Below are 27,166 nucleotides of genomic sequence, written 5' to 3'. Positions count from 1 at the left end.
AGTATCATGAGAATCCTTCTAACTTGGTTTGTTAAATTATTAATACAAAGTGGAGAAGGACGCCCACACGAAGTGTTTAAGAAATGATAGACTCAGATGTAAAAAGCAGAAGAGGTTGTTGAGTTGTGCTTAATATGTAGTGCTTAAATTCATACCATACTTATTTAAGTTGGTTACATTGCTCTTAAATTACTTGCCAAATGGATAAGAGTCCTCTTGAAGACTTTTATCCAAAACTAAGAGTCAGTGTATATTTCTGCTAATGATACCATTGAGATAAGAACTTAGAAACAACTGAGAAATTGATCCACTTTTCGCAGGATGAGTTCATTATATTGAGAAAGGTTTTCATTAATGTTTGGTGTCAGTTACAGGTTTCAGGTATTAACTGTCCTACACAGAAAATATTAGTGAGTGTTTTACTTCTTGCCAGTAAGGTAGGGGTAAGATGTTTCAACACATCTTGAAAGACACAAAAATTAAATTTTGTTTGCACGACTGTATTGAGTATTTTTACACATTATTTTGTTGAAACACTTTCTACAGCTGTACATTGAACAACTGCTATATCAGTTTTTACAACTACAATGCCACTAACAAGTACACTAGAGTGAGTAACCTCACTGGTATTGGAAGTGAGCTCCCAACAATAACCTGAAGAACAGTAATCAGGTCAGTAATAACGATGGTAGGAACAATCAGATCATTCCTGTTGCTGGTGTTTTAGACTGGTTGGATTATAAATAGTTGAACCCATACCAGAATTTATTACTGAACTTAAAAATAGATGGATGTCTTCTTGCCTCAGAGACACAGCTAGACTGAAATGACACTGAACAACAGCATTACACAAAGGCCTCATAATCAGATATCACGATATTACATTTGTCAGAATCTAAAACAAGACATTTCTGAAGGGAGAGTAAGAAACAACCCAATGTAAAATTAATAATTATACTTTGATTTTGATTTTACAGCTACATCAAATTCATCAATCACTGAGACACCTTCAACATTTGATCAATCAATGACAACATCTACACAAGAAGTGATAACTACATCAGAACAAACAACGACACAGAGTTCCACTGAGCCATTCACAAGTAAGTACCAACCAAAACCTTGAATTACAGTGAACAATAGAGGGGAATAGAAAGCGCCATTTTCTGTTGCAATACTTTGCTACTGACAGTATTCAAGAGAATTCAATGCATGCTAGAAATTGTGTTTAAATTAAGAGCACATTAGGTGTAGCTACCATACAATCCACAGTAGTAAAATAATGATTGTCAATATGCGCATCGAAAAGAGATGCTGTTGGGAAAAGCAAAGTTGTATCTACTAGAATTAATAAAATGCAATAAAGGAAGGACAACTACGAGTTCATTACTGTTGCTTTGACTATTTTTGCAGAAACATATCTTCCAAGGGTACATGCAGAATCTACGTTAACGATGTTAACATCCACAACAGCATGAACAAGTACATCAGAACTAACAAACAGAGAGATCTCTGACAAGTACAATTGAAAGAGATGTTTCAGTATGTTAACCTAATCTTGCATATTAACAAGAAAGTAAACAGCTTCAATCCATTCAATAAGATTTGAAATGAATACTTACCAGACCTTTACTGTTAGAGCTGTTGTGTTGTGACAGTAGGGAAAGTAATTCCGGTCCTGCCAAAGTTGTCAATGAATTTTAAGCATATCATGGAACAGATTTTTTCAGCAGCAGCTATTCTATTGTGATATTCAGGAAAATAGTTCTATTTCTGACTAAGCTGTCAAAGAATTTTAAGCATTTAACATTTGGTTACCTCAGAATCACAGCTGGTAAAATAACAGCGAGTAACTTCATTCTTAAAAATATTCCCGATTGCAAATCATGATATAAATTGCTACATATGTTAAAATTATTAACGGTATCAGTACACTGTCGCTTACATGGCAAGTGGATACTTTTAGAATGCTGAAGATAGAATCAGTGTCATTATTTCATCTTATTGATAATTTATTTTGTAAAGCTATTGACATGAAATGGGGAAAGATGCACACACGAAGTGTTCAAGAACAGATAGGTTCAGTTATAGAAACAGAAAAGGTTGCTGTATTGTGCTCCAAATTTTGTGCTTAAATTAACATTCTTATTTCAATAGCAAACATTGCTCTTAAATTACTTGTCAAATGCAAGAGTACATTTGTCAAGAGTACATTTGAAGACACTTATTTAAAATTAAAAGTCAGTGTACATTACTGCTACTGATAACATTTGTATGACAACTTAAAAAGAAGTGAAAAAATTGATTGATGTTTGAAGGAAGACTTCAGTTTAAGGTGAAAGATACTCATTATCATTTGATATCTGTTGAAATTTACAGGTATTTACTGTCGTATGCAGGAAATATCAATGAGATTTTAACCTCATGCCAGTGAGGTAGAGCAAATATGTTTCAGCACATCTTGAAATGTACAAAAATTAAACTATTTCTGCACAGATGTATCAAGCGTTTTAAGAATTTCTTTTGCTGAAACAAGTTCTTTAGCTGTTGTTTCAACATCTACACTACCAAGTTTTACATCATCAACAGCACGTCCAAGTACAACAGAAACACTAACCACTTTGCTGTAAACGTGTCACTCCCTAATAACAACCTCAAGAACAATATCATGAGGCAATAACAACAGGTGGTAGTAACAACCAGATAATTTGTGTTGCAAATGTTTAGTATTGTTTTTATTATAATTTATTGAACTCACATCAGAATTTATAATGAAGTAAATACAGATGATAGCTTCTCACCTCAGAGACACAGCTGGACAATGACACAGAGCAACCCCAGTACACAAAGGCCTCATGATCAGATATTATGATATCCCATTCAACAGATACTAAATCAAGACATTTATGAAGGGAGAGTAAGAAACGATTCATGGCATAATTAGTGACAATCCTTTGACTGATTTTACAGCTACATCAGGTACATCAGTGTCTGAGACACCTTCAACGTTTGAACAATCAGCAATGACAACATCCACAGGTGTGCTGACAACGACAGCAGGGACAACTACACCAGAACTGACAACAACTGGAGCAGGGACAACTACACCAGAATCGACAACAACTACGCAGACTTTCACTGCACCATTAACAAGTGAGTTCTGTTAAAAACCTGAATAAAAGTAAACAGTATGACAACAGCTGGAAATAGAAAGCATTGGTCCTTTCTTTTTCGCAGCCCTTTACTCCTGATGATAGTCAAAATAATCCAATCCACGCCCAAAATTCCAATTAAATTGAGATGAGATTTAGTGTAGCAACTTCAGAGTCAGGTGTAGCAAAATGTCATTTGTCAATATGCATATCCAAAAGAGATGCTGATCCCCCAAGAATGTACTATCCACCAGTATTGATAAAAAGCAATTAAGAAAGGAGAATTGTGATTTAATTCCTGTTGGATTTAAAAGCAACATTTTATTACACAGGCTATAATAAATAGTTTGAGCATTCCTGCTGAATCATATATTTTAAGGGCAGAACTAATGAGCTACAAATTAATTTTACATCCACAACAGCATGAACAAGCTTATCAAAACAAATAAAAAACACAGAAACTTGTGCCAAGTCCCAATGATAGAGATGTTTCAGCATGTTAAACTAATCATGTATGTCAGCAGCATGGTTAACAGTATCAATCAATTTAATGACATCAGAAATTAATGGGCAACAGATTATTTCAGCAGCAGCAACTCTATTGCGGTATTCAGAAAAATAATTCTATTTCTACCAAAGCTGTCAATGAATTTTAAGTCTTTCACTTTTAGTTATGGCAGAATTGCAGCTGGAATAATAACAATGAACATCATCATTCTTTAAACACAGTCCTGATTCTCAATCATGATATACGTTCAAATCATTTACTTGGTTAGTATACCATAGTTGCAGTTATGGCAAGTGGATATTTTTGGAATGCCAAGGATAGAATCAGTGTCATCAATTTTTCTTTTTGATAATTTGTTTTGTTAGGTTATTGATACAAAGTGGAAAAAAAATGTCCACAAAAGTTTTCAAGAAAGGATAGGCTCAGATGTAGAAACAGAAAAAGGTTGTTACAGAAACATTTATCCTTCATATTTATTGCTTAGATTTCAATTTCTTATATCAATTGCTAACATTGTTCTAAATTACATGCCAAATGCATTGGAGTCCATTTGAAGACGTTTATTTAAATGTAAAGTCAATGTATTTTTTTGTGAGAGATAACACTTGCGTGACAACTTAGAAACAAGTGAAAAAATCGATTGCTGTTTGAAGGAAGAAATCATTTTAACGAGAAGGGTACTCACTGTCATAGAGTCATAGAGATGTACAGCATGGAAACAGACCCTTCGGTCCAACCCATCCATGCCGACCAGGTGTCCCAACCCAATCTAGTCCCACCTGCCAGCACCTGGCCCATATCCCTCCAAACCCTTCCTATTCATATACTCATCCAACTGCCTCTTAAATGTTGCAATTGTACCAGCCTCCACCAGATCCTCTGGCAGCTCATTGCATACACGTACCATCCTCTGCGTGAAAAAGTTGCCCCTTAGGTCTCTTTTATATCTTTCCCCTCTCACCCTAAACCTATGCCCTCTAGACTCCCTCTGGACTCCCCAACCCCAGGGAAAAGACTTTGTCTATTTATCCTATCCATGCCCCTCATAATTTTATAAACCTCTATAAGGTCACCCCTCAGCCTCCGACACCCCAGGGAAAACAGCCCCAACCTGTTCAGCCTCTCCCTGTAGCTCAGATCCTCCACCACTGGCAACATCCTTATAAATCTTTTCTGAAACCTTTCAAGTTTCACAACATCTTTCCGATAGGAAGGAGACCAGAATTGCACGCAATATTCCAACAGTGGCCTAACCAATGTCCTGTACAGCTGCAACATGACCTACCAACTCCTGTACTCAATACTCTGACCAATAAAGGAAAGCATATCAAACGTCTTCTTCACTATCCTATCTGCCTGCGACTCCACTTTCAAGGAGCTATGAACCTGCACTCCAAGGTCTCTTTGTTCAGCAACACTCGCTAGGACCTTACCATTAAGCGTATAAGTCCTGCTAAGATTTGCTTTCCCAAAATGCAGCACCTCGCATTTATCTAACTTAAACTCCATCTGCCACTTCTCAGCCCATTTGCCCATCTGGTCCAGATCCTGTTGTAATCTGAGGTAACTCTCTTCGCTGTCCACTACACCTCCAATTTTGTTGTCATCTGCAAACTTACTAACTGTTCCTCTTATGCTCGCATCCAAATCATTTATGTAAATGACAAAAAGTAGAGGACCCAGCATCGATCCTTGTGGCACTCCACTGGTCACAGGCCTCCAGTCTGAAAAACCCTCCATCACCATCCTCTGTCTTCTACCTTTGAGCCAGTTCTGTATCCAAATGGCTAGTTCTCCCTGAATTCCATGAGATCTAACCTTGCTAATCAGTCTCTCATGGGGAATCTTGTCGAATGCCTTACTGAAGTCCACGTAGATCACATCTACTGCTCTGCCCTCATCAATCTTCTTTTTTACTTCTTCAGAAACTCAATCAAATTTGTGAGACATGATTTCCCATGCACAAAGCCATGTTGACCATTTGTAATCAGTCCTTGCCTTTCCAAATACATGTACATCCTGTCCCTCAGGATTCCCTACATCATCTTGCCCACTACCGAGGTCAGGCTCACCGGTCTATAGTTCTCTGGTTTGTCTTTACCTCCCTTCTTAAACAGTTGCACCATGTTTGCCAACCACCAGTCTTCCAGCACCTCACCTGCGACTATCCATGATAGTCTACCTTCCCACAGAGTTCTTGGGTACACCTACCAGGTCCTGGGGATTTGAAATTTTCAGATATTAACTGTTGTATGCATGAAATATCAGTGAGATTTTAACTTCATGCCAGTAAGATAGAGCAAATATATTACAGTACACCTTGAATGACACAAAAATTAAACATTCTGCACAGCTGCTTGAGTGCTTTATGTATTTCTTTTGTTGAAACAACTTCTATAGCTGTACAGTCAACAACTACACTAGAAGTTTTAGATCATCAAATGCACTTACAAGTTCAACAGAATCACCAACCACACTGCTGTAAACACACCCTAAAAGAAAACTCAAGAATAGTAATCCAGGGCAATAACAATGGGTTATAGTAACAATCAGATCATTTGTATTGCTGATGTTTCATATTGATTTTATATAACTTATTGAATTCACATCAGAATTTACAATTTATGTGAGATCAGTTGATATCTTCTCACCTCAGGGACACAGCTGGAAAATGACACATTGCAACCCCATTCCACAAAGGCCCGGTGATGAGATATCCTGATATCACATTCATTAGATACTTAATCAAGACATTTATGAAGGGAGAGTCATGGCATAATGAGTGACAATCCTTTGACTGTGATTTTACAGCTACAGCAAGTACATCAGCATCTGAGACACCTTCAACATTTGAACAATCAACTGCAACAACATCCACAGGAGTGGCAACAACTACAGCAGGGACAACTACACCAGAACCGGTAACAACTACAGCCGGGACAACTACACCAGAACCGACAACTACAGCAGGGACAACTACACCAGAACCGACAATTACAGCAGGGACAACTACACCAGAACCGACAATTACAGCAGGGACAACTACACCAGAACCGGTAACAACTACAGCCGGGACAACTACACCAGAACCGACAACTACAGCAGGGACAACTACACCAGAACCGACAATTACAGCAGGGACAACTACACCAGAACTGGTAACAACTACAGCCGGGACAACTACACCAGAACCGACAACTACAGCAGGGACAACTACACCAGAACCGACAACTACAGCAAGGACAACTACACCACAACTGACAACTACAACAGGGATAACTGCACCAGAACCAACAACTACAACAGGGACAACTGCACCAGAATCGACAACTACAACAGGGACAACTGCACCAGAACCGACAACTACAGCAGGGACAACTACACCAGAACTGACAACTACAACAGGGACAATTGCACCAGAATCGACAACTACAGCAGGGACAACTACACCAGAACCGACAACTACAGCAGGGACAACTACACCAGAACCGACAACAACTACAGCAGGGACAACTACACCAGAACCGACAACTACAACAGGGACAAATGCACCAGAACCGACAACTACAACAGGGACAACTACACCAGAATCGACAACTACAGCAGGGACAACTACACTAGAACCGACAACTACAGCAGGGACAACTACACCAGCACCGACATCTACAACAGGGACAACTGCACCAGAATCGACAACTTCAGCAGTGACAACTACACCAGAACCGACAACAACTACAACAGGGACAACTGCATCAGAACCAACTACAGCAGGGACAACTACACCAGAATCGACAACTACAGCAGGGACAGCTACACCAAAATCGTCAACTACAGCTGGGACAACTATACTAGAACCGACAACTACAGCAGGGACTACACCAGTACCGACAACAACTACAACAGGGACTACTGCATCAGAACCGACAACTACAGCAGGGACAACGACACCACAACCGACAACTACAACAGGGACAACTACATCACAACCAACAACTACAACAGGGACAACTGCACCAGAAACGACAACTACAGCTGGGACAACGACACCACAACCGACAACTACAGCAGGGACAACTACACCACAACCGACAACTACAACAGGGACAACGGCACCAGAATCGACAACTACAGCCGGGACAACTACATCAGAATCGACAACTACAGCAGGGACAACCACACCAGAATCGACAATTACAGCAGTGACAACTACACCAGAACCATCAACACCTACAGCAGGGACAACTACACCAGAACTGACAACTACAGCAGGGACAACTGCATCAGAACCGATAATTACAACAGGGACAACTGCACCAGAACCGACAACTACAGCAGTGACAACTACACCAGAACTGACAACAACTACAACAGGGACAACTGCATCAGAACCGACAACTACAGCAGGGACAACTACACCACAACCGACAACTACAACAAGGACAACTACACCAGAACCGGTAACAACTACAACAGGGACAACTGCATCAGAACCGACAACTACAGCAGGGACAACTACACCAGCACCGACAACTACAACAGGGACAACTGCATCAGAACCGACAACTACAGCAGGGACAACTACACCAGAACTGACAACTACAACAGGGACAACTGCACCAGAATCGACAACTACAACAGGGACAACTGCATCAGAACCGACAACTACAACAGGGACAACTACACCAGAACTGACAACTACAACAGGGACAACTGCACCAGAATCGACAACTACAGCAGGGACAACTACACTAGAACTGACAACTACAACAGGGACAATTGCATCAGAATCGACAACTACAGCAGGGACAACTGCACCAGAACCGACAACAACTACAACAGGGACAACTGCATCAGAACCGACAACTACAGCAGGGACAACTACACCACAACCGACAACTACAACAAGGACAACTACACCAGAACCGGTAACAACTACAACAGGGACAACTGCATCAGAACCGACAACTACAGCAGGGACAACTACACCAGCACCGACAACTACAACAGGGACAACTGCATCAGAACCGACAACTACAGCAGGGACAACTACACCAGAACTGACAACTACAACAGGGACAACTGCACCAGAATCGACAACTACAACAGGGACAACTGCATCAGAACCGACAACTACAACAGGGACAACTACACCAGAACTGACAACTACAGCAGGGACAACTGCACCAGAATCGACAACTACAGCAGGGACAACTACACTAGAACTGACAACTACAACAGGGACAATTGCATCAGAATCGACAACTACAGCAGGGACAACTGCACCAGAACCGACAACAACTACAACAGGGACAACTGCATCAGAACCGACAACTACAGCAGGGACAACTACACCACAACCGACAACTACAACAGGGACAACTGCACCAGAACCAACAACTACAGCAGGGACAAGTACACCAGAACCGACAACAACTACAGCAGGGACAACTACACCAGAACCGACAACTACAGCAGGGACAACTACACCAGAACCGACAACTACAACAGGGACAACTACACCAGAACCGACAACTACAGCAGAGACAACTACACCAGAACCGACAACAACTACAGCAGGGACAACTACACCAGAACTGACAACTACAGCAGGGACAACTACACCAGAACCGACAACAACTATAACAGGGACAACTACATCAGAACCAACAACTACAGAAGGGACAACTACACCAGAACCGACAACTACAACAAGGACAACTACACCAGAACTGACAACTACAGCAGGGACAACTACACCCGAACCGACAACAACTACAGCAGGGACAACTACACCAGAACCGACAACTACAGCAGAGACAACTACACCAGAACCGACAACAACTACAGCAGGGACAACTACACCAGAACCGACAACAACTACAGCAGGGACAACTACACCAGAACCGACAACTACAGCAGAGACAACTACACCAGAACCGACAACAACTACAGCAGGGACAACTACACCAGAACCGACAACTACAACAGGGACAACTGCACCAGCACCGACAACTACAGCACGGACAACTACACCAGCACCGACTACTACAACAGGGACAACTGCACCAGAAATGACAACAACTACAGCAGGGACAACTACTCCAGAACCCACAACTACAACAGGGACAACTACACCAGAACCGACAACTACAGTGGGGACAACTACACCAGAACCGACAACAACTACAGCAGGGACAACTACACCAGAACCGACAACTACAACAGGGACAACTACACCAGAATTGACAACTACAGCAGGGACAACTACACCAGAACCGACAACTACAGCCGGGACAACTACGCCATTAACAAGTGAGTCCTGTTAACAACCTAAATAAAAGTAAACAGTATGACAACAACTGGAAATAGAAAGCATTGGTCATATTATTTTGCAGTGCTCTGCTCCTGATGACAGTGAAAATAATTCAATATACGCCCAAAATTACAATTAAATTGAGATGAGATTTAGTGTAGCAGCTTCAGAGTTGGCTGTAGTAAAATGTCAATTGTCAATATTCGCAACCAATAATGGTGTGTCCACCAACATTGATAAAAAGCATTTAAGAAACGAGAATTTTGAGTTAATCCAGTTGGATTTGAATCCAACCTATTATTACACAGGCTATAATGAATGGTTTGAGCATTCCTGCTGAATCATATATTTTAAATATAGAACTAATGAGTTCTAAATCGATTTTTACATCCACAACAGCATGAACACGAATATCAGAACAAATAAAAAACACAGAAATTTGTGACAAGTACCAATGATGGAGATGTTTCAGCACGTAAACCCAATGGTGTATGTCAGCAGCATGGTTAACAGTATCAATCAGTTTAATAACATCAGAAATTAATGGGCAACAGATTGTTTCAGTAGCAGCAACTGTATTGTGATATTCGGAAAAATAATTCTATTTCTACCAAAGCTGTCAATGATTTTTAAGTTTTTAACTTTTAGTTATCACAGAATTGCAGCTGGAATAATAACAGTGAACATCATCATTCTTTAAACACTGTCCTGATTGCCAACCATGGTATACGTTCAAATCATTAACTTTGTTAGTATACTGTAGTTGCAGTTATGGCAAGTGGATACTTTTGGAATGCCAAAGATAGAATAGGCGTCATCAATTTTTCCTTTTGGATAATTTGTTTTGTTAGGTTATTGATACAAAGTGGAAAAAAGAAATGCCCACACAAAGTGTTCAAGAAAGGATAGGCTCAGATGTAGAAACAGAAAAGGTTGTTGCATTGTCCTTCATATTTTGTGCTTAAATTAACATTATTTCAATTGCTAACATTGCTCTAAATTCTTGTCAAATGCATTTGAAGACTCTTATTTAAAAGTAAGAGTCAGTGTACATTTCTGTGACTGATAACACTTGCGTGACAACTTAGAAACAAGTGAAAAAAATTGATTGCTGTTTGAAGGAAGAGTTTATTTTAACGAGAAGGGTGCTTACTATTGCTTGATGTCAGTTGAAATTTTCAGATATTAACTGTTGTATGCATGAAATATCAATGAGATTTTAACTATATGAAACTTTCCTCGGATGGAAGTGACCTGATCAAGATGGATGGATTGTGTCTGAATTGGAAGGGCACGATTATACTAGCCGAGAGATTTGCTAGAGCTGCTCAGGTGGATTTAAGCCAGTAAGTTGGTGGGGTGATGGGACCCAGGGAAATATTGACAAATGAGAGCAAACTGAGACTGGTGCAGCTGGGAAAGGGAGCAAGTCAAACAGTTAGGGCCGGCAGGAACAAGGAAGAGAACAAGGTAGATCTGATAAATGAAACTGCATTTAGTTGAATGCAAGAGGATATCATAGCAAACACTGAAATATGGCTCAGGGATGGACAGGACTGGCAACTTAATGTTCCATGATGCAAATGCTACAGGAAGGACAGAAAGGGAGGCAAGAGAGGAGGGAGAGTGACATTTTTGATCAGGCATTACTGCTGTACTTAGGTCAGATATTCCTGGGAACACATCCATTGAAGTTATTTGGATGGAACTGAGAAATAAGAAAGGGATGATGACCTTATGGGGATTGTATTATAGACCAGTTAATAGTCAGCAGGAAATTGAGAAACAAATTTGTAAGGAGATCTCAGTTATCTGTAAGAATAATAAGATGGTTATGGTAGGGGAGTTTTACTGTCCAAACATAAACTGGGACTGCCGCAGTGCAAAGGGTTTAAATGGAGAGGTATATGTTAAGTGTGTGCAAGAGAATTATCTGCTTCAATATCTGGATGTACCTACTAGAGAAGGTGCAATACTTGACCTACTGTTGGGTAGTGAGGCAGGGCAGGTGGGGGGGATTGACAAGGGCAAGTCTACCGGCTAGTATATTAGCCCACTTCCAATTCAGGTGCAATCCACCCTTCTTTTACAGCTCTCATCTACACCAGAAGAAATGCCAATGATCCAAAAATGTGAACTCTTTTGCCCTGCACCAGCTCTTCAGCCACACATCCATCTGCTTCATTCTCCTATTCCTCCCCTCACGAGCTCATAGCACCAGCAGTAATCCAGATATTACTACTCTCGAGGAACTCCTTTTTAAATTTGTGCCTAACTTTCTATATTCACCCTTCATAATCTCATCTTTTTCCCCTCGTATGTTGTTAGTTCCAATGTGTATAACAGCCCTCTGCTGGTCCCTCTCCCTTTTGAGAATATTTTGCACTCTCTCTGAGATATCCTTGATCCTGGCACCAGGGAAGCAACATACTATTCTGATTTCTTGCTGTCAGCTACAGAAATGTTTGTCTGTACCTTTGACTGGAGAGTCCCCTAACAAAATCACTTGAAACCTGATGTACCCTTCATTACATTAAAGCCAGTCTTGATACCAGACTCTTGGCTGTTTATGCATATCCCTCTGAGAGTTCAACACCCCCTACATGCTTGTTTGTCATAGGGATAGTGACAGGAGACTCATGCATGACCTGCCTCCTTCTCCTACCTTTCCAGGAGCTAACTTATCTACCTTCCTTTAACTGACATTAATCACACCCTCTACCTCCTGTAAATTCCACATTTCCTCTAACTACGTCTCCAAGCTATCCATGCAATTTGATGGGATTCGCAACCAAACACGCTTCCTGCAGACATAATCATCAGTAACATGGAAACTCTCCCTAATCTCCCACATCTGACAGGAAGAGCACATCACTCTACCAAAGGCCATCTTTGCACCTTAACAATCTACAGACCCAGAAACTAGCACAGTCCGTATGCTCTAAAAAACATTGCTCCTGGCTAACTTAGTCCGTATGTTTATATAATTTTTAAATTTAATGAAAAGACAGATCTCAATGAAATAAATAATCAAGAAAGAACCCACTCTACTCACTATTGTAGATTGACAAACAAAAGAACAGCACAGTTACACATAAAAACTAAGCACTTTTCTGCTCCTGTGCAGTGACCCCTCTCACACAGGTTCCTCCAAAGTCAGCTGTGAATGTCGCTGTTTGTTAATATTTCTTAGAAGTGCTCCGATACTTGAGATGCTTGAACTCTCTCAGCAAAAACAGTAGATGTGTAGATTTACTGCTGGGTCAGACAGCAGTGTAAGCTTCTTTCTCCGTTTAAATCACTGTCCATGTTATCACTACCTTTGTCTCTCTTCCTCCATTATAAAGTGCTGTTGTTTTGATCTTTCTTTTCCCCCAAAAGTTCCAAAACAATGCAACAGCTTTTAAAGCAGTAATTACTGCTCCTGGATTTTTTTTTGCACAGTTCTATCATGTGAATACCTTCTAAGGCTGTACATTCAAGCATTTTGATACCAATCTTTACATCATCAACAGCACGAACTGTAAACCAGAACCAACAGCCACTCTGTTACTAACATGTGACTCCCCAACCACAATGTCAAGAACAATAACCGGGTCGATAATAACGAGTGATAGTAACAATCAGATCATTCCCATTACTGATGTTTTATACTGATTTTAATATAAATGATAGAGTTCACAGCAGAATGCATAATTGATGTAAAAACAGATGATGTTTTCTTTGCTTCTGAGACACAGCTGTCAAAAATCACAATGAACAATACCGTTACACAAAGAAATAATGACATTATTTTCAATGGAATCTAAATCAAGTCATTTATGGAGGGAGAGTAAGAAAGAACCCATGGCATAATTAATGTTTATACTTTGATTTTGATTTTTATAGCTATAGCAGGTAGATTAGATTACTTACAGTGTGGAAACAGGCCCTTCAGCCCAACAAGTCCACACTGACCCGCCGAAGTGCAACTCACCCATACCCCTACATTTACCCATTACCTAACATGACGGGCAATTTAGCATGGCCAATTCACCTGACCCGCACATCTTTGGACTGGGGGAGGAAACCGGAGCACCCGGAGGAAACCCAGCAGACACGGGGAGAATGTGCAAACTCCACACAGACAGTCGCCTGAGGCGGGAATTGAACCCAGGTCTCTGGCGCTGTGAGGCAGCAGTGCTAACCACTGTGCCACCGTGCCGCCCACTGAGACTATCAAAGGTACTTGTCAGAATTCTTTATGTTTCTTTTGGAAACTGAGGTACATCAACCCCTGAGACATCTTCAACGATGACAACATTCACATCAGAGCTGATAAGTACACTAGAATCAACAACCACAGGTAAATCCTGCTATCAGAAAGTAAAGTGTTCCTGTGAAATCAAAATGGCATAAAACAAAGAAGAATTAATGTATATGGGAGAAATTTTGCATATTTTCCAAACAGCAAAAATCCTCTTTGGATTTCTTTTGGTGTTTGAAAACAGGTACTAATATTGGTCTTTCGTGAAAGTAAAGTAGTGTAAAGTGAAGTAATGTAAAAGCGGGTGATACATCTACTCAGAGTTCCACTGAGTCATTAACAAGTGAGTCCCCATCTACAACCTGAATAACAGTGAACAATATGACAAGAACCGGAAATGGAAAGCATTGGTCATTGTGTGCCACAACACTTTGCTACTGATAATATGCAAAACATTCTAATACATGCCAGAAATTATGATTAAATTAAGATTAAATTCAGTGTACCTGCCTCATAATCTGCTGTAGTAAATATCAATATGCGCACCCAAAAGAGATGCTGGTGGGAAAAGTAATGTTTTATCCACCAGAATTAATAAAATGCAAGAAAGGAGAATTATGATTCAATTCCTGTTGGACTGAAAAGCATCCTTGTACTAAACAGCCTCCAACAAATGCTTTCAGCCTTCGTGCTGAATCATAGCTTCCAAATGTAGAACTAACGAGTACAACATCAATTTTTACATCCACAACATCATGAACAAGCATATCAGAACCAAAAGAATAATAAAGAATTCTGACAAGTACCTTTGATAGAGATGTAGTCATAGAGATGTACAGCATGGAAACAGACCCTTTGGTCCAACCGCTCCATGCCGACCAGATATTCCAACCCAATCTAGTCCCACCTGCCAGCACCCGGCCCATATCCCTCCAAACCCTTCCTATTCATATATCCATCCAAATACCTGTTAAATATTCCAATTGTACCAGCCTCCACCAATTCCTCTGGCAGCTCATTCTATACACGTACCATCCTCTGCGTGAAAAAGTTGCTCTGTAGGTCTCTTTTATGTCTTTCCTCTCTCATCTTAAACCGATGCCCTCTAGTTCTGGACTCCCCGTTGCCAGGGAAAAGACTTTGCCTATTTACCCGATCCATGCCCTTTGTAATGACCTCTATAAAGTCACTCCTCAGCCTCCGACGCTCCAGGGAAAACAGCCCCAACCTGTTCAGCCTCTCCCTGTAGCTCAGATCCTCCACCACTGGCAGCATCCTTGTAAATCTTTTCTGAAACCTTTCAAGTTTTGCAACATCTTTCCGATAGGAAGGAGACCAGAATTGCACGTAATATTCCAACAGTGGCCTAACCAATGTCCTGTACAGCTGCAACATGACCTACCAACTCCTGTACTCAATACTCTGACCAATAAAGGAAAGCATATCAAACGTCTTCTTCACTATCCTATCTGCCTGCGACTCCACTTTCAAGGAGCCATGAACCTGCACCCCAAGGTCTCTTTGTTCAGCAACACTCCCTCAGACCTTACCATTAATTGTATAAGTCCTGCTAAGATTTATCTGAATTAAACTCCATCTGCCATTTCTCATCCCATTGGCCATCTGGTCAAGATCCTGTTGTAATCTGAGGTAACCCTCTTCACTGTCCATTACATCTCCAATTTTGGTATCTTATGTTTTAGCATGTTACCCTAATCGTGTGTGTCAACAAAATTAACAATTTCAATCAGATTAATAAGATCAGAAATTAACAAGCACCAGATGTTTTCAGTCACAGCTACTCTGTTCTGATAATTCTATTTCTACCAAAGTTGCCAATGTATTATAAGCAGCAGATTTATAGTGCGGGAGGTGGTCATGGTTGGGTCTGTAAGAATGAATGACGGAAGATGCCATATGCAATGGTGAGAGCATGAGATTTGATGGAAGGTGAGTACAGTAGCAGAGACAGAGTAAGTGTGAGGGAGAAGAGAGAATATGGTGGTGCTTATCCTTGAATAGTCAAGAATGTCATTCACCTTCCTACGCTCCTATGTATCCCTACAAATAACTGTGATTCATTTAATCACGTAACAGTGTGAACCATTGTGCTTTAAGGTCTGCTGGAAGTTTCTAGTCCTAAGGAGTTTTATTTAAGCTTAGGAAAACATATATATGTCAGAGAGAGAGAGAGAGAGATAGAGAGAGAGGCTTTGGTTTCAGTTTTACTTTGAAAAGGCCTTGATTTCAGCCTGGGATCTGATTTGCACAGTAACTACATTAGCTGGGAGCAAAATTAGAAGAACAATGACAGAGCTTGGAAAAAAGGACTGTGTGGAGAGATCCTGTCAATAGTACAGGACACTCAACACTCTGCTCATCTTGACTCAGAGGATGACCCTCAGTGACCGTCCATGAACAATGAACTTAACGACAAATGCATTTATAGGCACGGGAGAGTAATTAGAATTTGGGAGATGTGTGAAGAATTGATAGTTTCTACTAATCTTGAGTTCATTAATAGAGACAAAAGTACACAGAAAATTGTGACAAGTTGCTTTGATAGAGATGTTTCAACATGTTAACCTAAATTGTGCATGTCAACAGCATGGTTAAAAGTATAAATCAGTTTAATGGCATCAGAAATCAATTAGCAACAGATTTCTTTTCAGTAGCAGCTATTCTGTTGTGAGATTTGGAAAGTAGTTCTGTTTCTACCAAAGCTGTCAATGAATCTTAGGCTTTTCAGTTTTAGTTCTCTCAGAATTGCAGCTGATAAAATAACAGTCAGCAGCATCATACTTACAAACAGTCCTGATACAACAATTCTACATACGTTAAAATCATTAACTTTGTCAGTACACTGTAGCATGCAGTCACAGCAAGTGGATACTTTTAGAATGCTGAGGGTGTAATCAGTCTAATTAATTCTTCTTATTGATAATTTGGTTTATTAAGTTATTGATATGAAGTGGAAAAAGATGACCACACAAAGTGTTCAAAGAAGGATAGTTTCAGATGTAGATACAGAAAAGGTTATTGCATTATGCTTCATATTTAGTGCTTAAATTAACATTCTTATTTCAATAGCTAACATTGCTGTTAAATTACTTGTCAAATGCATTAGAGTCCATTTGAAGACTCTTATGTAAAAGTAAGAGTCAGTGTACATATCTGCTCCTGATAACATTTGCGTGACAACTTAGAAACAAGTGAAAAATTTGATTGCTGTTTGAAGGAAGAATTCATTTTAACGAGAAGGTTGCTCATTACTGATTGAAGTCAGTTGCAATTTTCAGGTATTAACCGTCTTATGCATGAAATATCAATGAGATTTTTAACTTCATGCCAGTAAGATAGCGCGAATATGTTATGACACATCTTTAAACATCAAAGATTAATCATTTGGTGAACTGCTGTGTCGAATGTTTTAAGAATTTCTTTTACTGAAACACCTTCTATAGCTGTACATTCAACAACGGCACTACCAAGTTTTACGTCATCAACAGCGCTTTCAAATACAACAGGAGCACTAGACAGAGTTCCACTGAACCAATAACAAGTGAGTCCTATTAACAACCTGAATAAAAGTAAACTGTATGACAACAACTGGAAATAGAAAACATTGGTCCTTTTGTTTTGCAGGGCTTTGCTTCTGATGATATTTAAAAGAATCCCATACATGCCGAAATTACAATTAAATTGAGATTCAGTGTAGGAATTTCAGAGTCTGCTGTAGTAAAGCACCAATTGTCACTATGCGCACCCAAAAGAGATGCTTTTCTGAAACGTCATGTTGCATCCAGCAGTATTAATAAAAAACAATTAAGATAAGAGAAGTATGACTTGATTCCTGTTGGACTGAAAAGCGTCCTTTTTGATACACAGCCGACAACACATGCTTCCTGAAGAAGGGCTCATGCCTGAAACGTCGATTCTCCTGCTCCTTGGATGCTGCCTGACCTGCTGCGTTTTTCCAGCAACACATTTTCAGCTCTGCTCTCCAGCATCTGCAGTCCTCACTTTCTCCGGCAACACATGCTTCAAGCATTCCTGCTCAAGCATATCTTCCAGATGTAGAACTAACAAGTACCACATCAATTTCTACATCCACAACAACATGAACACCATATCAGAACCAAACCAAAAGTATAGAAAATTCTGACAAGTGCCATTGATAGAGATGTTTCAGCATGTTAACTTTAACGTGCATGCCAACAGGATGGTTAACAGTATCAATCAGTTTAATGACATTAGAAATTAACAAGTAACAGATTGTTTTTACTCTTTATTGCTTCAGAAGCTCAGCTGGTAAAATAATTGTGAGCAACATCATTCTTAAAAATAGTCCTGATTGTAAATTCTCCTATTTTCCATGCATCTCAAACAGTAACTGTTGCTCCTGGAATTCGAGCAAATCACCTCCAACACCTAAAATACTTAAAAAAATGTGCAGCTCCTGCAGCCACAAATTTATCCCTTCCTCCATCTTGGTAAGCTTCCCCGTAGGACACTGGTTTGCAATGTTAGATCTCATGGAATACAAGGAGAACTAGCCCTTTGCGTACAGAACTGGCTCGATGGTACAAGACAGAGGGTTTTGGAGGAGGGTTGCTTTTCAGATTGGAGGCCTCTGACCAGTGGAGTACCACAAGGATTGGTGCTGGGTCCACTACGTTTCATCATTTCTATAACTGATTTGGATGTGAACATTGGAGCATAGTTTGTAAGTTTGCGGATGACACTAAAATTGGAGGTGTAGTGGGCAGCAAAGAAGGTTAGAGCTGAAAATGTGTTGCTGGAAAAACGCAGCAGGTCAGGCAGCATCCAAGGAACAGGAGATTCGACGTTTCGGGCATAAGCCCTTCTTCAGGAAGCCTTTCCTGAAGAAGGGCTTATGTCCGAAACATCGAATCTCCTGTTCCTTGGATGCTGCCTGACCTGCTGCATTTTTCCAGCAATACATTTTCAGCTCTGATCTCCAGCATCTGCAGACCTTACTTTCTCCTCTTCAGCAAAGAAGGTTACCTCAGTTTACAACAGGATCTTGATCAGATGGGCCAATGAGCTGAGGAGTGGCAGATGGGTTTAATTTAGATAAATGCATGGCTCTGCATTTTGGAAAGGCAAATCAGAGCAGGACTTGCAGACTTAATGGTAATGAGCCCTTCATCAGGAATAAGAGAGAGAGAGAGCCAAGCAGGCTAAGATAAAGGGTAGGGAGGAGGGACCAGGGGGAGGGGCGATGGAGGTGGGATAGGTGGAAGGAGGTCAAGGTGAGGGTGATAGGCCGGAGTGGAGTGGGGGCGGAGAGGTCAGGAAGAGGATTGCAGGTTAGGAGGGCGGTGCTGAGTTGAGGGAACCGACTGAGACAAGGTGGGGGGAGGGGAAATGAGGAAACTGGAGAAATCTGAATTCATACCTTGTGGTTGGAGGGTTCCCAGGCGGAAGATGAGGCGCTCCTCCTCCAGCCGTCGTGTTGTTGTGTTCTGCCGGTGGAGGAGTCCAAGGACCTGCATGTCCTCGGTGGAGTGGGAGGGAGAGTTAAAGTGTTGAGCCACGGGGTGATTGGGTTGGTTGGTTCGGGCGGCCCGGAGGTGTTCTCTGAAGCGTTCCGCAAGTAAGCGGCCTGTTTCACCAATATAGAGGAGGCCACATCGGGTGCAGCGGATGCAATAGATGATGTGTGTGGAGGTACAGGTGAACTTGTGGCGGATATGGAAGGATCCCTTGGGGGCTTGGAGGGAAGTGAGTGTGGAGGTGTGGGCGCAAGTTTTACATTTCCTGCGGTTGCAGGGGAAGGTGCCGGGGGTGGAGGTTGGGTTGGTGGGGGGTGTGGATCTGACGAGGGAGTCACGAAGGGAGTGGTCCTTGCGGAACGCTGATAGGGGAGGGGAGGGAAATATATCCTTGGTGGTGGGGTCCGTTTGGAGGTGGCGGAAATGGCGGCGGATGATACGTTGTATGCGGAGGTTGGTGGGGTGGTAGGTGAGAACCAGTGGGGTTCTGTCTTGGTGGCGGTTGGAGGAGCGGGGCTCAAGGGCGGAGGAGCGGGAAGTGGAGGAGATGCGGTGGAGGGCATCATCGATCACGTCTGGGGGGAATCTGCGGTCCTTGAAGAAGGAGGCCATCTGGGCTGTGCGGTGTTGGAATTGGTCCTCCTGGGAGCAGATGCGGCGGAGACGAAGGAATTGGGAATATGGGATGGCATTTTTACAGGGGGCAGGGTGGGAAGAGGTGTAGTCCAGGTAGCTGTGGGAGTCAGTCGGTTTATAATAGATGTCTGTGTTGAGTCGGTCGCCCGAGATAGAAATGGAGAGGTCTAGGAAGGGGAGGGAGGAGTCTGAGATGGTCCAGGTGAATTTCAGGTCGGGATGGAAGGTGTTAGTAAAGTTGATGAACTGTTCAACCTCCTCGTGGGAGCACGAGGCAGCGCCGATACAGTCATCGATGTAGCGGAGGAAAAGGTGGGGGGTGGTGCCAGTGTAGTTGCGGAAAATGGACTGATTCACCACGTCAGAGCTGACAAGTACGCTAGAATCAACAACCACAGGTAAGTCCTGCTATCAGAAAGTAAAGTGTTCCTGTGAAACCTTTCAAAATCCAAAACGGCACAAAATGAAGAAGCATTAATGTATATGGGAGAAATTTTGCATTTTTTTGGAACAGCAAAAGTCCCTTTGGATTTCTTTTGGTGATCGAAAACAGGTACTAATATGGGTTTTTCATAAAAGTAAAGTAGTGTTAAGCGAAGTAGTGTAAAAGCAGAGGATAACTCTACTCAAGAGTTCCACTGAGTTATTAACAAGTGAGTCCCCATCTACAACCTGAATATCAGTGAACAATATGACAAGAAGAGGAAATGGAAAGCATTGGTCATTGTGTGCCACAATACTTTGCTACTGATAATATTCAAAAGAATCTGTCACCTAGACAGGAGATGAAACGTCTGCAACACAAATTCCCAGCTCGGCGAACAGAACCACAACAACAAGCACCTGAGCTATAATTCCGTGCTTATTCTTATTTCAATTGCAAATATTGCTCTTAAATTTATTGTCAAATGCATTAGAGTCCATTTGAAGACTAGAATCTAAAAGAGTCAGTGTACATTTCTGCTCCTGATGGTATTTGCGTGAAAACGTTGAAACCAGTGAAAAGTTTGATTGTTGTTTGAAGAAAGAGTTCATTTTAACAAGAAGGGTGCTCATTATTGTTTGACACCAATTGATATTTGGAGATGTTAACTGCCGCATGCATGAAATATCAATGAGATTTTAACTCCATGAAACTCTGCTTGGGTAGAAGTGACCTGATCAAGATGGATGGTTTTCATCTGAATTGGAAGGGCACTAATATACAGGCAGGGAGATTAGCTAGACCTGCTCGGGAGGATTTAAACTAGTACATTGGTGGGCTGATGGGATCCAAGGAAATAGTGATGAATGAGATCAAACTGAGACTGGTGCAGCTGGGAAAGGTAATAAATGAAACTGCATTTAATTGAATGCAAGCGGCCTAACAGGGAAGGCAGATGAACTCAGGGCATTGTTAGGAACATGGCACGGGGATATCAACGCAAATACTGAAATATGGCTCAGGGATAGACATACTGGCAACTTAATGTTGCAGAATGCAAATACTCCAGGAAGGACAGAAAGGGAGGCAAGAGAGGAGGAAGAGTAACATTTTTGATAAGTGATAGCATTACACAGACCTACTCTTGGGAAATAAGGCAGGGCAGGTTGGGAGGAAGGGCAAGGGCAAGTCTACTGACCAGTATATTAGTCCACTTCCAATTCAGGTGCAATCCATCCTTCTTTTACAGCTCACGTCTACCCCAGAAGAAATATCAATGATCCAAAAATATGAACCCTTCTGCCCTGCACCAGCTCCTCAGCCACGCATTCATCAGCTCCATCCTCTTATCTTTTTCCCCCCTTATCTTATCTCATCTTTTTCCCCTCGTAAGTTGCTAGTTCCAGTGTGTACAACAGCCTCCTGCTGGTCCCTCTCCTTTTGAGAATATTTTGCACTCTCTCTGAGATATCCTTGATCCTGGCACCAGGGAGGCAACACACTATTCTGATTTCTTGCTGTCGGCTACAGAAACGTTTGTTTGTACCTTTGACTGGAGAGTCCCCTAACACAATCAATTGCTTGAAACCTGACGTACCCTTCATTACTTTAGAGCCAATCTCGATCCCAGACACTTGGCTGTTTGTGCTACATTCCCCTCAGACTTCAACACCCCTACATGCTTGTTTGAGATAGGAATAGTGACAGGAGCCTCATGCATGACCTGCCTCCCTCTCCTACCTTTCCAGGAGCTAACCCATTTGCCTTCCTTTAACTGACATTAATCACACTCTCTAGCTCCTATAAATTCCTCATTTCCTCTAACTGCCTCTCCAACCGATCCATGCAATTTGATGGGATTCACAACCAAACACACTTCCTGCAGACATAATCATCAGTAACATGGAAACTCTCCCTAATCTCCCACATCTGACAGGAAGAGCACATCACTCTACCAAAGGCCATCTTTGCACCTTAACAATCTACAGACCCAGAAAATAGCATAGTCCGTATCCTCTAAAAAACACTGCTCCTGGCTAACTTAGTCTGTATGTTTATATAATTTTTAAATTTATTGAGGGGACAGATCTCAATGAAACAAATAATCAAGAAAGAACCCACTCTACTCACTATTGTAGATTGACAAACAAAAGGACAACACAACATAAAAACTAAACACTTAACTGCTCCTGTGCAGTGACCCCTCTCACACAGGTTCATCCAAGGTCAGCTGTGAAAGTCGCTGTTTGTTAATATTTCTTAGATGCGCTCCGATACTTGAGATACTTGAATTCTCACAGCAAAAACAGTCGGCATGCAGATTCACAGCTGGGTCAGACAGCAGTGTACGTTTCTTTCTCCATTTGAATCACTGTCCATGTGATCACTGTCTTTGTCTCTCTTCCTCTATTATAAAGTGCCATTGTTTTGATCTTTCTTCCCTCCAAGATCCAAAACAATGCAACAGCTTACAAAGCAGTAATTACTGCTACTGGATTTTTTTTTTGCACAGCTCTATCGTGTGAATATCTTCTAAGGCTGTACATTCAAGCATTTTGATACCAATCTTTACATCATCAACAGCACGAACTGTAAACCAGAACCAACAGCCACTCTGTTACTAACATGTGACTCCCCAACCACAATGTCAAGAACAATAACCGGGTCGATAATAACGAGTGATAGTAACAATCAGATCATTCCCATTACTGATGTTTTATACTGATTTTATTATAAATGATAGAGTTCACAGCAGAATGCATAATTGATGTAAAAACAGATGATGTTTTCTTTGCTTCTGAGGCACAGCTGTCAAAAATCACAATGAACAACACCATTACACAAAGAAATAATGACATTATTTTCAATGGAGTCTAAATCAAGTCATTTATGGAGGGAGAGTAAGAAAGAACCCATGGCATAATTAATGTTTACACTTTGATTTTGATTTTACAGCTATGACAAGTACTTCAAACCCTGAGACAACTTCAACGTTGACAACATCCACATCAGAGCTGACAAGTACGCTAGAATCAACAACCACAGGTAAATCCTGCTATGAGAAAGAAAAGTGTTCCTGTGAAACCTTTCAAAAGCCAAAACAGAAATTTTGCATTTTTTCAGAACAGCAAAGATACCCTTTGGATTTCTTTAGGTGTTCGAAAACAGGTACTAATATGGGTGTTTCGTAAATGTAAAGTAGTGTTAAGCGAAGTAGTGTAAAAGCAGAGGATAACTCTACTCAAGAGTTCCACTGAGTCATTAACAAGTGAGTCCCCATCTACAACCTGAATATCAGTGAACAATATGACAAGAAGAGGAAATGGAAAGCATTGGTCATTGTGTGCCACAACACTTTGCTTCCAATAATATTCAAAAGAATCTGTCACCTAGACAGGAGATGAAACGTCTGCAACACAAATTCCCAGCTCGGCGAACAGAACCACAACAACGAGCACCTGAGCTATAATTCCGTGCTTAAATGGACATTCTTATTTCAATTGCAAATATTGCTCTTAAATTTATTGTCAAATGCATTAGAGTCCATTTGAAGACTAGAATCTAAAAGAGTCAGTGTACATTTCTGCTCCTGATAACATTCGCGTGAAAACTTTGAAACCAGTGAAAAGTTTGATTGTTGTTTGAAGAAAGAGTTCATTTTAACAAGAAGGGTGCTCATTATTGTTTGACACCAATTGATATTTGGAGATGTTAACTGCCGCATGCATGAAATATCAATGAGATTTTAACTCCATGAAACTCTTCTTGGGTAGAAGTGACCTGATCAAGATGGACGGTTTTCATCTGAATTGGAAGAGCACTATAATACAGGCAGGGAGATTAGCTAGACCTGCTCGGGAGGATTTAAACTAGTACATTGGTGGGCTGATGGGATCCAAGGAAATAGTGACGAATGAGATCAAACTGAGACTGGTGCAGCTGGGAAAGCTAATAAATGAAACTGCATTTAGTTGAATGCAAGAGGCCAAACAGGGAAGGCAGATGAACTCAGGGCATTGTTAGGAACATGGCACTGGGATATCATCGCAAATACTGAAATATGGCTCAGGGATAGACATACTGTCAACTTAATGTTCCAGAATGCAAATGTTCCAGGAAGGAGAGAAAGGGAGGCAAGAGAGGAGGAAGAGTAACATTTTTGATAAGTGATAGCATTACACAGACCTACTCTTGGGAAATAAGGCAAGGCAGGTTGGGAAGAAGGGCAAGGGCAAGTCTACTGACCAGTATATTAGTCCACTTCCAATTCAGGTGCAATCCATCCTTCTTTTACAGCTCACGTCTACCCCAGAAGAAATATCAATGATCCAAAAATATGAACCCTTCTGCCCTGCACCAGCTCTCAGCCACGCATTCATCAGCTCCATCCTCTTATCTTTTCCCCCCTTATCTTATCTCATCTTTTTCCCCTCGGAAGTTGCTAGTTCCAGTGTGTACAACAGCCTCCAGCTGGTCCCTCTCCTTTTGAGAATATTTTGCATTGTCTCTGAGATATCCTTGATCCTGGCACCAGGGAGGCAACACACTATTCTGATTTCTTGCTTTCGGCTACAGAAACGTTTGTCTGTACCTTTGACTGGAGAGTCCCCTAACACAATCAATTGCTTGAAACCTGACGTACCCTTCATTACTTTAGAGCCAATCTCGATCCCAGACACTTGGCTGTTTGTGCTACATTCCCCTCAGACTTCAACACCCCTACATGCTTGTTTGAGATAGGAATAGTGACAGGACGCTCATGCATGACCTGCCTCCCTCTCCTACCTTTCCAGGAGCTAACCCATTTACCTTCCTTTAACTGACATTAATCACACTCTCTAGCTCCTATAAATTCCTCATTTCCTCTAACTGCCTCTCCAACCGATCCATGCAATTTGATGGGATTCACAACCAAACACGCTTCCTGCAGACATAATCATCAGTAACATGGAAACTCTCCCTAATCTCCCACATCTGACAGGAAGAGCACATCACTCTACCAAAGGCCATCTTTGCACCTTAACAATCTACAGACCCAGAAAATAGCATAGTCCGTATCCTCTAAAAAACACTGCTCCTGGCTAACTTAGTCTGTATGTTTATATAATTTTTAAATTTAATGAGGGGACAGATCTCAATGAAACAAATAATCAAGAAAGAACCCACTCTACTCACTATTGTAGATTGACAAACAAAAGGACAGCACAGTTACACATAAAAACTAAACACTTAACTGCTCCTGTGCAGTGACCCCTCTCACACAGGTTCATCCAAGGTCAGCTGTGAAAGTCGCTGTTTGTTAATATTTCTTAGATGCGCTCCGATACTTGAGATACTTGAATTCTCACAGCAAAAACAGTCGGCATGCAGATTCACAGCTGGGTCAGACAGCAGTGTACGTTTCTTTCTCCATTTGAATCACTGTCCATGTGATCACTGTCTTTGTCTCTCTTCCTCTATTATAAAGTGCCATTGTTTTGATCTTTCTTCCCCCTAAGATCCAAAACAATGCAACAGCTTACAAAGCAGTAATTACTGCTCCTGGATTTTGTTTTGCACAGCTCTATTGTGTGAATATCTTCTAAGGCTGTACATTCAAGCATTTTGATACCAATCTTTACATCATCAACAGCACGAACTGTAAACCAGAACCAACAGCCACTCTGTTACTAACATGTGACTCCCCAACCACAATGTCAAGAACAATAACCGGGTCGATAATAACGAGTGATAGTAACAATCAGATCATTCCCATTACTGATGTTTTATACTGATTTTATTATAAATGATAGAGTTCACAGCAGAATGCATAATTGATGTAAAAACAGGTGAAGTTTTCTTTGCTTCTGAGGCACAGCCGGCAAAAATCACAATGAACAACACCATTACACAAAGAAATAATGACATTATTTTCAATGGAGTCTAAATCAAGTCATTTATGGAGGGAGAGTAAGAAAGAACCCATGGCATAATTAATGTTTACACTTTGATTTTGATTTTACAGCTATAACAAGTACATCAACCCCTGAGACAACTTCAACGTTGACAACATCCACATCAGAGCTGACAAGTACGCTAGAATCAACAACCACAGGTAAATCCTGCAATGAGAAAGAAAAGTGTTCCTGTGAAACCTTTCAAAAGTCAAAACAGCACAAAATGAAGAAGCATTAATGTATATGGGAGAAATTTTGCATTTTTTCGGAACAGCAAAGATACCCTTTGGATTTCTTTAGGTGTTCGAAAACAGGTACTAATATGGGTGTTTCGTAAAAGTAAAGTAGTGTTAAGCGAAGTAGTGTAAAAGCAGAGGATAACTCTACTCAGAGTTCCACTGAGTCATTAACAAGTGAGTCCCCATCTACAAC

General features: G+C 41.1%; 1 protein-coding gene across 1 annotated transcript in view; it reads left to right on the top strand.

Annotated features, from left to right (window-relative positions):
* LOC132821730 (mucin-2-like) overlaps positions 1-27,166 on the top strand; it is an 88,873-nt gene that overhangs the window by 19,682 nt on the left and 42,025 nt on the right. Inside the window, exons 3-7 of the mRNA XM_060834439.1 lie at positions 978-1,103; positions 2,971-3,153; positions 6,472-9,972; positions 23,754-23,843; positions 26,803-26,892. Coding sequence (XP_060690422.1) covers positions 978-1,103; positions 2,971-3,153; positions 6,472-9,972; positions 23,754-23,843; positions 26,803-26,892 — 3,990 coding nt within the window. The remainder of the gene's footprint in view (positions 1-977; positions 1,104-2,970; positions 3,154-6,471; positions 9,973-23,753; positions 23,844-26,802; positions 26,893-27,166) is intronic.

This window comes from Hemiscyllium ocellatum, chromosome 13 (assembly GCF_020745735.1).
Source record: "Hemiscyllium ocellatum isolate sHemOce1 chromosome 13, sHemOce1.pat.X.cur, whole genome shotgun sequence".
NCBI classification, from domain to species: Eukaryota; Metazoa; Chordata; class Chondrichthyes; order Orectolobiformes; family Hemiscylliidae; genus Hemiscyllium; species Hemiscyllium ocellatum.
Note: the sequence above shows the minus strand (reverse complement) of the source record. Positions and strands in the feature narration are given on the sequence as shown.